The following is a 12,118-nucleotide window of genomic DNA, read 5'->3' as shown; positions in this document are numbered from 1 at the left end:
ATATTTAGACTACGGTTCCTAAGATATAAAGTTAAAATAGGTAATGTGCCATGATTAGTTAGCATGCCGATTATTAAGTTATCAACTTATTATCATATATCAATATAAATACTTGCAATTTCTTATAGAAATCCTTACCATCTTTATCTGCTAACTATTTTGCAATTTCTTAGGTAGAAACCCTTACCATCTTTATCTGCTAACTATGATTTCTGTTTTGCAGGTATTGGGTACACATTAGATCCAGAATTTTCTTTTGTGAAGATTGCTGCACCATATGCACAGGTTTAATCTGCCTTTCAACTTATTTACCATCAAGTCTTGTCCCAACTTTATAGTTTAGCTTTATAATTCTTATATACTAGTCATTCTAAGCAAATCCTTCCCAAGTGTTCTCAGGACTTCTATTCATGTTGTCCTAGGGTCCTTCCTTTTCCTCATTTTGACTCATTTTAGACAGATCCAAGCATCTTGCATTGTGAAGGCCTCTTCAACTCTTTGTTTTGCATGCCCATAACGTCTTAATAGTTCTCCCCTCTTTGAATCTTGACAGTATAACTCATGTTTACAGTTTTTGTTTTAAGTCGCAAAGATATGCTTGAAGCTTGCTTCTTATATCTGCATTATATGATGTAAAACTTCAGGAATTACTAGACATAAGACAGAAGCGACGTGGTGGAGCAGAATTTGTCGAGGAGATACAAAAACAAGCTAATGATGTATGACCTCTAGTACCTTATTGCTTTTGTTTCAATATCTCCTTCTGTATTTGCAGCAATATGTTGCTTTAATATTAATGTTCCTTATTGCTTTAATATTAAAGCAATATGTTGCTTTAATATTAATGTTCCTTATTGTCGAGGAGATACAAAAACAAGCTAATGATGTATGACCTTTAGTACCTTATTGCTTTTGTTTCAATATCTCCTTCTGTATTTGCAGCAATATGTTGCTTTAATATTAATGTTCCTTGTGTTCCATCATCTAACTACTGGTTAAGCTATACATATGCATTATAGCCCACAAAGCAGTTCAACATCATCTTGATGAGGTTGATGATGATAATGATTTTCAACTGCTTTTTAAGTAATATTCATAGGCATGCCATATATTACTACTTATTAGCCGAATAATGTTTTATTGATAACCATTTTGTACCCTCGAGAAGAAGGGATCATCTACTTCCAGTATCACTTTTTTGCTTTAGATTTAATTTTGAAATCAACTATGCAATTGTTTAGTTACTTTCCTAGTTTGCCTGCACTTTATGAACTTCTCGACCATAATTTTTTCAGTTTTATATGATGTCAGGTGACATGGAAATTTTTTGATTTTGGGCATAGGAATCCATTATGCTGTATAGCGTAATGTTGATTTTGTAAATAGCATAATGTATGGTGCTGTTATACAATATAGCTGATGAAGTTTTAAGTAAAGCTCAAATTTAAGGTAAAGGGGATACAACCCCAAGGTTATTGTGAAATTACAAATATACCTAGAGATTACTTTGTACTAACCAGGGTAGGCAGAACTATCCCGAACCGCCTGGTTCAGGGCATCCTTAGTCGTATCGGCGGCAGACCGGGACAGTTCTGGCAACGAAACCAAGACCCTATCACTGGAGGGGGAAAAGGGGAAGGAAATAAAAGAAAAGAGAGAGGGAGCGGGGGAGGGAGGGAGGCCAATGCCCGGGCAGGAGGGGGAGGCCGTGGTCGGATCCTCTGATTCGTTCGAAAGAGGGGTCCGGTCGCTAAAAAATTTTGTGATATGTAAGTGAAGTCGGCAAACGATTTGCCAACTTCACTTAAAAATTGCAAAAAATTTAGCGGTTGGACCCCTGACTCGGGCGCGCGCCTCCGCCGGCCTCCTTCTCTCTCCCTCTCCCTCTCCCTCTCTCTTTCCCCCTTCTCTCTCTCTCTTTTTCTCTCTCCCACGGTCTGCATTCGCCCTCTCCAGTGTCAGTATAGGCCCGGCACGGCGCGGGCCCTTACCGAATCGTGTTGTCGGGCAACCAGTACGGTGCTCGGTACCGGCACAGCAAACCGTGGTACTAACGTTAAAGTGTCTTTTGCATGGTTGAGTATCCTGGTATTTGACTAATCCTAGGATATTCTATTCTTGGACAATATATAGGGAATAATTCAGATGGCTTTGTTACCAGAATTTAAAGAGTTTTTGATGCAGGAGAATAATGTTCTCAATGAACAAAACTTCAAGATCTTTCTACCGGCTTTAGTAGGCAAGGGGTCAATTTAGGGCTATTTATAGGGCTCGAGACTTCATGCCAGATCTTCTCATGATCCATGTGATTCCTGAGATTATTGCAAAAATTGTGGACAATATGTAATATTGACTGATTTGGTAAACTTGACCCTTTTCCCTTCCATATTATCTTCCACATTACATATTAAGAATTCGTCCAAAACTGTAAAACACCAAGAGATTTGATTCTAGCATAAAAATCCTCTTAATTGGAGATGCTTTAGTTTCTTCCATTTATGGCTGATGGCGAATTAAGAAAATCTTGCAAAATCTACTTCATAGCAAAGATGGCAAGTCAAAATGTAGATCATAGCAAAGAACAGGTTAGAACATGTTAGAATAGCATTCCCTACCAAACATGCTTTATTATGATTGATTTTGTCAAATCAATCATTGCCACATTCTCATCAAGGAAAAAAAATCATTGCCACATCATATGCACAAATGGCATTGGTTCTTTTAGGCTTTTCTCCTTTTGTAGGGATGATCATCTTTTAGTTCTCTGGGCTTTAACTAAGGATCTTTTAGGTAGGCTTTAGCTAGTTCTTCAGCTACTATGTTATTCTTCAGAGGTTGAAAAGGACTTGCCATAGTCTGCCGTACCGGCCCGTACGTGCCAGTCCGGCCTGGGACCGGTACCGAATCAGCGTGGAATTTGGTACCGGTAGTTTATCGTTGGAGAACCGGTATGTAACCGGTACGTACCGGTCCGGGCTGCCACCGGTACGCCGACTGGTACCGGTACGGCGGACCTTGGGACTTGCCTTGAGTCCAGCACATATGATTGCTTTGCACGTCCACACTTGACTTGTAACCAATACTACCAATAGATACCATATGACTTACTATGGTGCCCAAAATTACCATATGATTCCCAAGGCAATTTGTAGATACATTTGATTGCAAATGCCTCACTTAGATACATGGTGCATTAGTGAACATAACTGATACATGGTGCCTTAATGAACCTAACTGATGAGTGGTTGATCCAATCTTTGTATTCATAATGCAAATGACGAACTATGCTTTCTTCGTAAAATAAAGTGTTTAATATATGAAATTTATGCATTTAGTGATATTAATATGACAACATGATCAAAATGTAAACCATGAGATTTTTCTAAACTGTGGGCATTAACTTTATTCCTGCTAAACCATCCTATACTGAATACCATGTAGTAAGGCTCTGATTTACATACCATAATCAAAAATGAAAAACTATTAAGGCTTTTAACAATGCAAATGTACATATAATGCTTTGAAGTGGCATATTAATTAAAAAGTGCACCATTTATGGCCTTCATTTGTTCATGCTATCTTTATTCGTAACTCGTCTGGTCGGTAATCAACCATACATTTGGCATTATGAATATGATTGTGCTAGTCTATAATGTCTATTCAACATATACAATCTATCATAATGCCATCACTATCTAAATTGATCGAGAGTTGTTTTGGGGTGTTCAACTATTCATCATTGACCTCTTCTATTCCAGCTTAAGCTTCACTTCTTGTCATGGTCATCTTTAGCTTTTACTGTTCATTAAATATTATTGCTTGATCTTATTATTTTTCATCTCTATCTTATCAGGGTTACTGCAATTAGACTCTATTAAACATTTCATAATCAACAATTCTTCGTTTCATGAATGGTGAAGAAAGATTCATAAAGCCAATTCTAAGTTTAATTGTTGTATTTGATGATTTTCATGATGATTAATTCTATTTACCTGTAATCCATCTTTACATCATCATCTTTAGTACATTTTCTTTAGGCATGCACAATCCTTGTTCTTACTATCTAATCAGTGAAGCAAATCCAACCATGTGATTTCCTTGAAAAAGTATTTTTTTGACCTCTCATGCATGTTACCGTTACATAACCATAACAATTAAGCCTTGTCCTAGCTATAATGTGTTCGCTTTATGAATCCCCATTTACTAATTATTCTTGTATAAGTTTGCCTCTACTATTATTGCAATCTCTTCCTTGTTCTTTTTATATCTTTATTTTGCATGCGGGTGCATCTTAGACTCTTAGTTGATTTCTCTTACTTTGTCTTTAGTTGGTGCACATTTCTCACTCTATTACTCGTTTTCCGCACATCGTCTCAACCAAGGTTCGCCGTACTAGTACCGGTAGGCGTACTAGTCGTCTACCGAACTGGAACACTCTTTCCCGCCGGAGCCGGGGAAGAAGAAGAAAACGAGAGTGAGCGGGGGAGGGAGGAGAGGAGAGGCTGCCCGCGGAGGGCCGCCGGGGGGGGGGGGGGTGGGAGGTCGGGAGGGGGCGGCGGAGCCTGAGGTGGGACGGGGGAGCCCGCGCGGGCGCGGCGGAGGCGGCGGCCGCATTCCCTGTTTCTTTCGAAATAGGGGACGTGGCTGCGGAAAAAAAATTAGGATTTTTAAGTGAAGTCGGCATATCGGTTGCGGACTTCACTTAAAAATCTTCAAATTTTTTTTCCATGCCCCCGTGGGTTCCGCCGCCCCCCGGCCCCTTGCGGCCCTCCGCGGGCGGTGGAGGCCTGTCCTCCCTCCCTCTCTTCTCCGCTTTCTCTCATTCTTTTCGTCTTCTCCGGCTCCGGTTGGGTTCGGTCTGTATCGGTTTTTACGGCTTCGGCGTGCCAGTTACGGGCCGGACCGGTCTGATACGGCCCGAACCGGCCGGTACAGTTCGGTTCGTTACACCTTGGTCTCAACATTTTTTGTTTATTTCTGAGCCACATAGCATTGTAGGCCTAATTTTTACTTTGTAATATTTTTTCTTTCATCACCAATGTATGGGGCAATCGCATATCTCGAGAATTTTATCTTTATTGTCCAACATCCTAAGGCATGCTATCATTATAGTACTCTAAGATCAAATGTTCACTTAATCCTAAAAGCTTATTTCCATTGTTCATCGAACCTACCTGAACTAGGTAGTTCGACCTGTACCGAACCGAATTGAAACCAAGTTGGGATGGTTCGGCCAGTTTGGTTTAGTTCGAGAGCCTTCAAGGGCTCTCATAGTCTCGCATCCTCGCTCTCCCCTCACCTAAATGCTTGCTCACTTTCCAGCCTCGCCTAAATGCTCGCAGCCTCGCTCTCCCCTTGCCTAAATGCTCGCTCACTTTCCATCTCCCCCCTCTTCGAGATTGTGGCACTGACCAACTATTGCCCCGAGGTAAGCCTCCCCCTCCCCCTTCTCTCTCTCTCTTTCTCTCTTCCTCTCCTTCTCTCTTTCCTCCCTCTTCATAAGCCCCCCTCTCTCCCCCCTTCCTCTCCCTCCCTCTCTCTTCCTCCCTATCCTCCTCCCCCCTTTCTGTGAGCCCCGCTCCCCCCTAACTCTCCTCCCTCTCTCCTCCCTCTCTTTCTCCCTCTCCCTCTCCCTCTCCCTCCCCATGGTTCACTACACCCCGGCTCGGTATAGTATGTTCTGGTATTGTACCGAACTGGTCACCGGCTGGTGCGAGCCCTGGTATTGGTCTGGCAGACCTTGCTTATTTCTAATAGTACTATTTTTTAGTTTTTTTTTCTTTTGTGTATATAACGTAGTAACTGAAATTAGGCACTTGTCGATAGTTTTAAACTAACTATAGGCTCAGTTTTATATATCATTGCTGCGTTGTCATTCTATATAGTTTATTTTTGTTCAACTCATATTTAGATGTTTCTAGTAACTTTTCTATAATTCATGTTATCATTTATTGTGCTCCAATCTTATGGCGAACAACTTGACATCCACATAGAATTACATCAAAGGTGCATCTAGGAATTTAGCAGTCCGATCATCTAAAACCGCTGCAAATTGGCGAAAGTTTTAAAAGCTGTCTCCTAATGTATGTCTTTTGCAGTTTCTAAAATTCAACCTTGTTTTGTTGTACAAATTAATCTTTTTCCCCCTTTTCCTTAGTATTGCCCTTTTGTCATTGTATTATTAAGTTATATCTTGTTCATCAAGAGAGGTACATGCTTCATAATTTTTGTTATTTGAAAGCAATTATAATTCCCAAGATCTAAGATATACTTACTATTTCTGTTTTTTTCATTAACATACTTTATGGAAATTTCTTTTTGTTCTCAATATTCCTTTATGTTCTTATACTAGATCTTACTACCTTTAGCTTCTCATCTATGTTGTATTTTTGCAAGACATTATCATTTTATGTTTGGTCTCTATTCTTTGCTACCAAATGTTTTGAATGAAAAGATGATCCATTGGTCTCCCTTTTATTTCTGATATGACGAGGATGCATCTTATTTATTGCAGGCTAGAAATTACACTATCTCAATGCCGTACAGAATCCAACGAATAGAAAAGTTTGTTAAACAACTTGAGTCGGGGGATTTAAAACTCCGTGTCAGAGTACTTGAGGTATCTATAGAGAATATTCATTTTCAAAAAAAATTGAAATTTTTTCTATTAAACAAATAGGTATTACATATTGAATTCTATTATGCTACATAATTGCGTGTAAATGAAAGGGAACTGATTATAGAAGCTATTCTCCAAACTCCATGGAGCATTTGTCATAATATATTTTGAATAACTATTTTAACTTTTGCTTATTTGATAGTAATACAGGATAGACCTTATGCTTTAAAAAGAGAGTGTAATTGAGCTCAATTTAATGCTTTTTTTTAAATTCTTGTATTTGGATGTTATATAAGCTAAATCATCTACAAAAGTTGAGGGTCTAGGCCTTGTTGGGGATTGTTGTGGTATTAGAGCTTTTGGAAATAGAGCTTTTGGAAATAGAGCTTTGAGAAGTAGAGCTTCTATAAAAAGTTGTTTGCTATTTGGTAATTACATTTCTTAAGTACTTTGAAACTTTAATATGTGTTTGGTAACCATACTAGGGAAGATTTTTAGTACGATAAGATGACAATAAAGAACATTGCATAGTATTATATAGTAGAGCATAATACAGTGCAATATTACTTATTATTATATAGTATAATATAATATGATAACATTAGCATGCAATATGATGCAATATAATATAATATAATATAATATAATATTGTTATGATATAATGTAATATAATAAGATATGACATAATATAATATAATAAGTAATGTGTTATTATATTATTATAACAATATAATGTAATATAATAGTGTAATAATATTATATAGTATGATTAGAGTATAATAATATGATATAATATAATATAATAATACAACATAGCTAATGTGAGTTAATAATTATAATACAATATTCTAATATAGAATATTATAGTTATTACTATTACATATTAATATATTATTACATAGGATAATATTTTTATGGTATTTGTTTGTGGGCATTTTGGTCATGATAAAAATTTTAGTGTAGCCAAAATAGCTTTCCAACATCTGTCAGAAGGCACTTTTTGAAGAAGCTCCATTTTAGAGCTTCTCCCAAGTAGACCTTTTTAGCTTTCTAGCGAACCCAAAGCAGCTTTTTGATTTTTTACCAAAGACCACTATACTATTCAAAAGTACTTTTGGAGGGCCAAAAAGTGTTTTCTAGCTCTCCAAAAGCTTTACCAATTGGAGCCTTAGGCTTTGTATGGGATTGCTGTTGGTAGTAGAGCTTTTAGAGCGTTTAAAAGTAAAGCTTTCGAAAAATAGAGCTTTTGGAAGTAGTGTTTTTATAAAAAGCTATTTGTGGTTTGGTAACTACATTTCTAAAGTATTGTAAAGCTTTAACATACGTTTGGTAACCAAAATAAGAAAATACTTTTGGTATAATAAAATGACAATAAAGAATATCGCATAGTATTGCATTATTTGCATATTGGAGTATAATACAATATAATATTACATATTATTACATATTAAAATATTATTATTTTGTATAATATTATTATAATATAGTATAATATAATATTGAATACTATAGCATAACAATATAATAGAATATGATACGATATGATATAATAATATATCATTAATAGCACAATATTACCATAATATAATATAATATAATATAATTATTGTTATGACTTAGTATATAATATAATATTATATAAATAATATTGTAATATAGTATAACAATATAATATAACAGATTAGAATCTAATCTAATAATATATTATAATATAATAGATTATATTATATTATAGTGTAATAATATTATATTATTACTAAATATAATTATATTAGATTGCATTACTGTAATATAATAATATTTTATTATATGTTTATATTATAATATTATATTCTATTGTATGATTATATTATAATAATGTTATATTATTAATAGTATATAATAATATTATTATAATAATATATTATATTATCATAATATAACTATTATTATTATATAATATAATATAATGATTGTAATAATATGTTATATTATGCTTATAATATAATATAATAATATATTATATTATAATTATGTATTACTATAATGATGTAATAATAAAATATAATACAACATAATAATTTATAATTTATTATTACATTACATTATATTATATTTATAGTATAATACTATATTATGATATGATATGATATAATATAAGATGCAATCATGAGATTTGTCGGTGGACATTTTGATTATCAGAAAAATTTTATTATAACCAAAACAACTTTCCGATTTTTTACCAAACACCATTATACCATCCAAAAATGCTTTTGGAGGGCCAGAAAGTGCTTTCTAGCCCACCAAATATTTTGCCAAATGGAGCCTCAGTGTGTCATAGAAAAAATTTGAATGGCAGCAAGCATGTCCTATTTTGAGTATTATTGTAAAAATTATTGGTATGATCATTTTTTGGGTACAAAATTCTTGAATCTAACTGATACAGTAATAGAAGGTTGGACTGTCTTTTTCTTTCTGTACTCTTTTTTAGTAAACAAGCCCTTCAAATCTTTATCAGCAACTAAAATTAACTTTGTCAATTGTAGGTCTTATGTTCTTGATCAAAGTTCTCTATCTGATCTTTTCATAAATGGCTTTCTGTTTGCTATTTTTGCTTTTCCCTATTTATATGATGCGTTATTAGTGATATAATGATCATATATATATACTGATTTCTCCAGTCAGAGAGAGCTGCAAGGAAAGCCTCAATCCTGCAGATGGCTACCATGTATACTGCTACTAGTGGAACCCTGTTGAATGTTGGGCTGACGTTAATTAGCCAAGGAAACCAACCTATTGCAAATGTATCTTTCATTGGTGCTGGTAAGTGGCTCACTTGTCTTGTTCTTGGAAAATCTTAACACAAACTTAAACACAAACATGCAGCTCTTCTTGTGTTCATGCCAATGGTGCATGTATTATAGGTTATCTAGGTCCTATTTATGCATATTTTACACTGGCTGGATTCTTGTTGTTTAATGAGCTTAGATCAGATTTAAGTCTTACAGATGCACACAACATGTATACGTTCATCATGCATGGCTGCATAAATAAATACATAAACCATTATGCAAAAATATGCATAAAGACATACACTGACCCTACATGCCATCTTCTTATGTGATCCTACTCCCACTTCTCCCCCGCAACGCACTTCACCTCACTACTCTGTATTCTCAATCTCCCTCCCACCCTCCACCTTCTGCACTCCAGGCCAAGCTTGTCATCCCACCCTGTCCTCATCCTTTTACTTTAAGCCCTTGTAGCTCCACTACCGCCTGCATCGTTGTTCCCAACTAGTGTTTGCTTGCACAAATCAACCATTCTTTGTGTATGCGCTAAACCAAATCCTCCTATTTTCTTCCCAACCAGTTGTTCTTGAAAATGACACTTAAATTTTGTGAACAATTACAGATCTTTCCTTATTTATGCTAGTATTATATGTATTATAATTAATGAGCTTACATCGCGAAGCTTTCACATACAGCATGCATGTTATTGCATCCATCGTGCACACAATTACATCATTAGAGGTATGCAAATTGGTTAAACCCCCTTTTGCCCCCATCTCCTGTGATCCTAGGTCCACCCCCCAACCCACCAAAAAAAAAAAAAAACTCTGCCACCTGCTCCAAATCACTCTTCACCAATCTCGATCTCCCTCTTCCCTAAACCTACCTCACTCCAGGCCTTGCTTTCCCAACCCAACCCTGTGCTCACTTTACTTTGCCTTTCCAACTTCTATGACCAGTGCAACCCTGGGATGGACGTCCGATAAGGCTGGTGCTCCTTTGATACTAAGTCCCTCCTATTTCATGCTGAATTATAGGAGCACTTCTCAATCCATCATATATCCTGGGGTTGTGGTCACCATATATGGCGATCCAAACCCTTCTGTGCATGTAAACCCTTCTCCTCCATTTTGTACCCTTGCCTTCTAGCCTTCTTTGATGCATCATAGCCTAGACATTCGTATCTTGGGTTAACAGACTTACTAAGAAATAAATTCTTTATATCTTGCTCAAGGTTGACAAAATATTCAAATACAATCACTCGATGATTTTCTTCTGTTCATTTTGGTTTGAAAAGCCAAGGTTCTAGGTTGGTTAAAATTAATTCCCATTCCATTGCAAACATGCAGGTATTTTCTTAACATTAGTGATCAGATCCATGCAAAGAGTGAAAAAGCTCGACAAATTTGAGAAGATGATTTGATGATCATTCGGGTGTGGTATTTTTTGTTGTGGTTTGGATTCCGTTCTTCCAAGTTAAAACTTCATCACAATCCTGTCCCATATCTTGCATATGAATTTAGAAGCACTTAATCATCCATTGCAGGCTTGTGGGCACGTGATGTAGATGGGGAAGAATTCACCCATGCTTCCAGGTCAAGAAGAAATTTGAGATGATTGTTGTATATTAATGCAATCTGCTTCATTTCGCTCATGAAGTTGGGCTTCAAATACATCCTATTCCCCATGCAATGGAAGATTGCGATATGTTCATCATATGGTCCGCCCTTCTATGTGACGCTTACAAACAGGTCATACAGTTCGCCCTTCCATGCGATACTTAAAACAGGTTGTCAGAGCTTTTGAAGCATAGAAGAGCTAGGAGCACCTTGCCTGCCCTTCTACTTAAAAAGTTTATATAGGAATAGAACGATGTTACACGATGATCCTACTGTAGGATTTTACTGTAATATTCTTTAGCATATCTTGTTTAGCTAATTACAAAAAAAGTTTAACTAGAAAAACTAATTGTAAGTAGAATGAAATTACCTTATTAGTAACCATCTATGGGATCCTTCATAGAGTATATTGCACTATCTATGAGATTTTTATACTTTCATGCACAAAATTTTCTAAGAGAAACACAGTCATAGTTTACCAAACAAACGGCAATGACAATGATGATGATGATAAAAAACATCTGATCATCTAATCTGATAAGATGCCCGTTGTCATCTTAATTTGATCGTATTTATTTGTGCACGTTCTCCTGAACTATCGCAGCAACTGCTTTTGATTCTTAAGGCTGCATTGCCTGCTTTTCTTATATCAATTCAATACTTTTTTCTTCTATGCTGCTCTTGTAAGAGATGATTTTTTTTTTTTTTTTGTAAAAATCCTTTTCTTAAAGGTAACATAAATGCCAGTTACTTTGGTAGTACTTTGTAGGCTGAAAATGGGGAGTTATTCGTCAGGTATGATCCATCCGCCTTAGCAAAAAAAAAACAAAAGAAAAGAAAAAAAAAAACATCATAAACAGTTCACCATATGGTAACATCTAACCAATTTATTTTTACCTCCGACTATTATGGATGACTTTTAGGATTTCGTAAATGGTGAGAAAGAGCTCTTGAAAATCAAAGATTTTAGTAAATTGCATTGAAGTGCAGAGATGGACACTTTCCCTATCTAGTACCGGTATGTTTCCAAGAATGATGAGTCTTTGCTCTAGCTGCAAGGGAAATTCAAGTGTTTCCATCTAAATGAAGTTACTTTAAGCTATTAATA

General features: G+C 35.8%; 1 protein-coding gene across 3 annotated transcripts in view; it reads left to right on the top strand.

The window, feature by feature from the left end:
• The window catches only part of LOC103702392 (protein ACTIVITY OF BC1 COMPLEX KINASE 7, chloroplastic), a 31,741-nt gene extending 20,282 nt beyond the window's left edge, over nucleotides 1–11,459 (top strand). For 2 of the 3 annotated variants that reach the window (XM_008784813.6, XM_088707618.2), the window contains 6 exons: nucleotides 224–285; nucleotides 645–719; nucleotides 6,515–6,619; nucleotides 9,281–9,422; nucleotides 10,741–10,825; nucleotides 10,938–11,459. In XM_008784813.6, coding sequence (XP_008783035.3) covers nucleotides 224–285; nucleotides 645–719; nucleotides 6,515–6,619; nucleotides 9,281–9,422; nucleotides 10,741–10,814 — 458 coding nt within the window. In that variant the 3' untranslated portion in view covers nucleotides 10,815–10,825; nucleotides 10,938–11,459. The remainder of the gene's footprint in view (nucleotides 1–223; nucleotides 286–644; nucleotides 720–6,514; nucleotides 6,620–9,280; nucleotides 9,423–10,740; nucleotides 10,826–10,937) is intronic. The other variant, XM_088707617.2, reaches the window with a different exon arrangement.
• The last annotated feature ends 659 nt before the right edge of the window (nucleotides 11,460–12,118 follow it).

Source organism: Phoenix dactylifera, chromosome 11, assembly GCF_051530095.1.
Source record: "Phoenix dactylifera cultivar Ajwa chromosome 11, Ajwa_hap1_PhDact_Kaust_v1.1, whole genome shotgun sequence".
NCBI lineage: Eukaryota > Viridiplantae > Streptophyta > Magnoliopsida > Arecales > Arecaceae > Phoenix > Phoenix dactylifera.
Note: the sequence above shows the minus strand (reverse complement) of the source record. Positions and strands in the feature narration are given on the sequence as shown.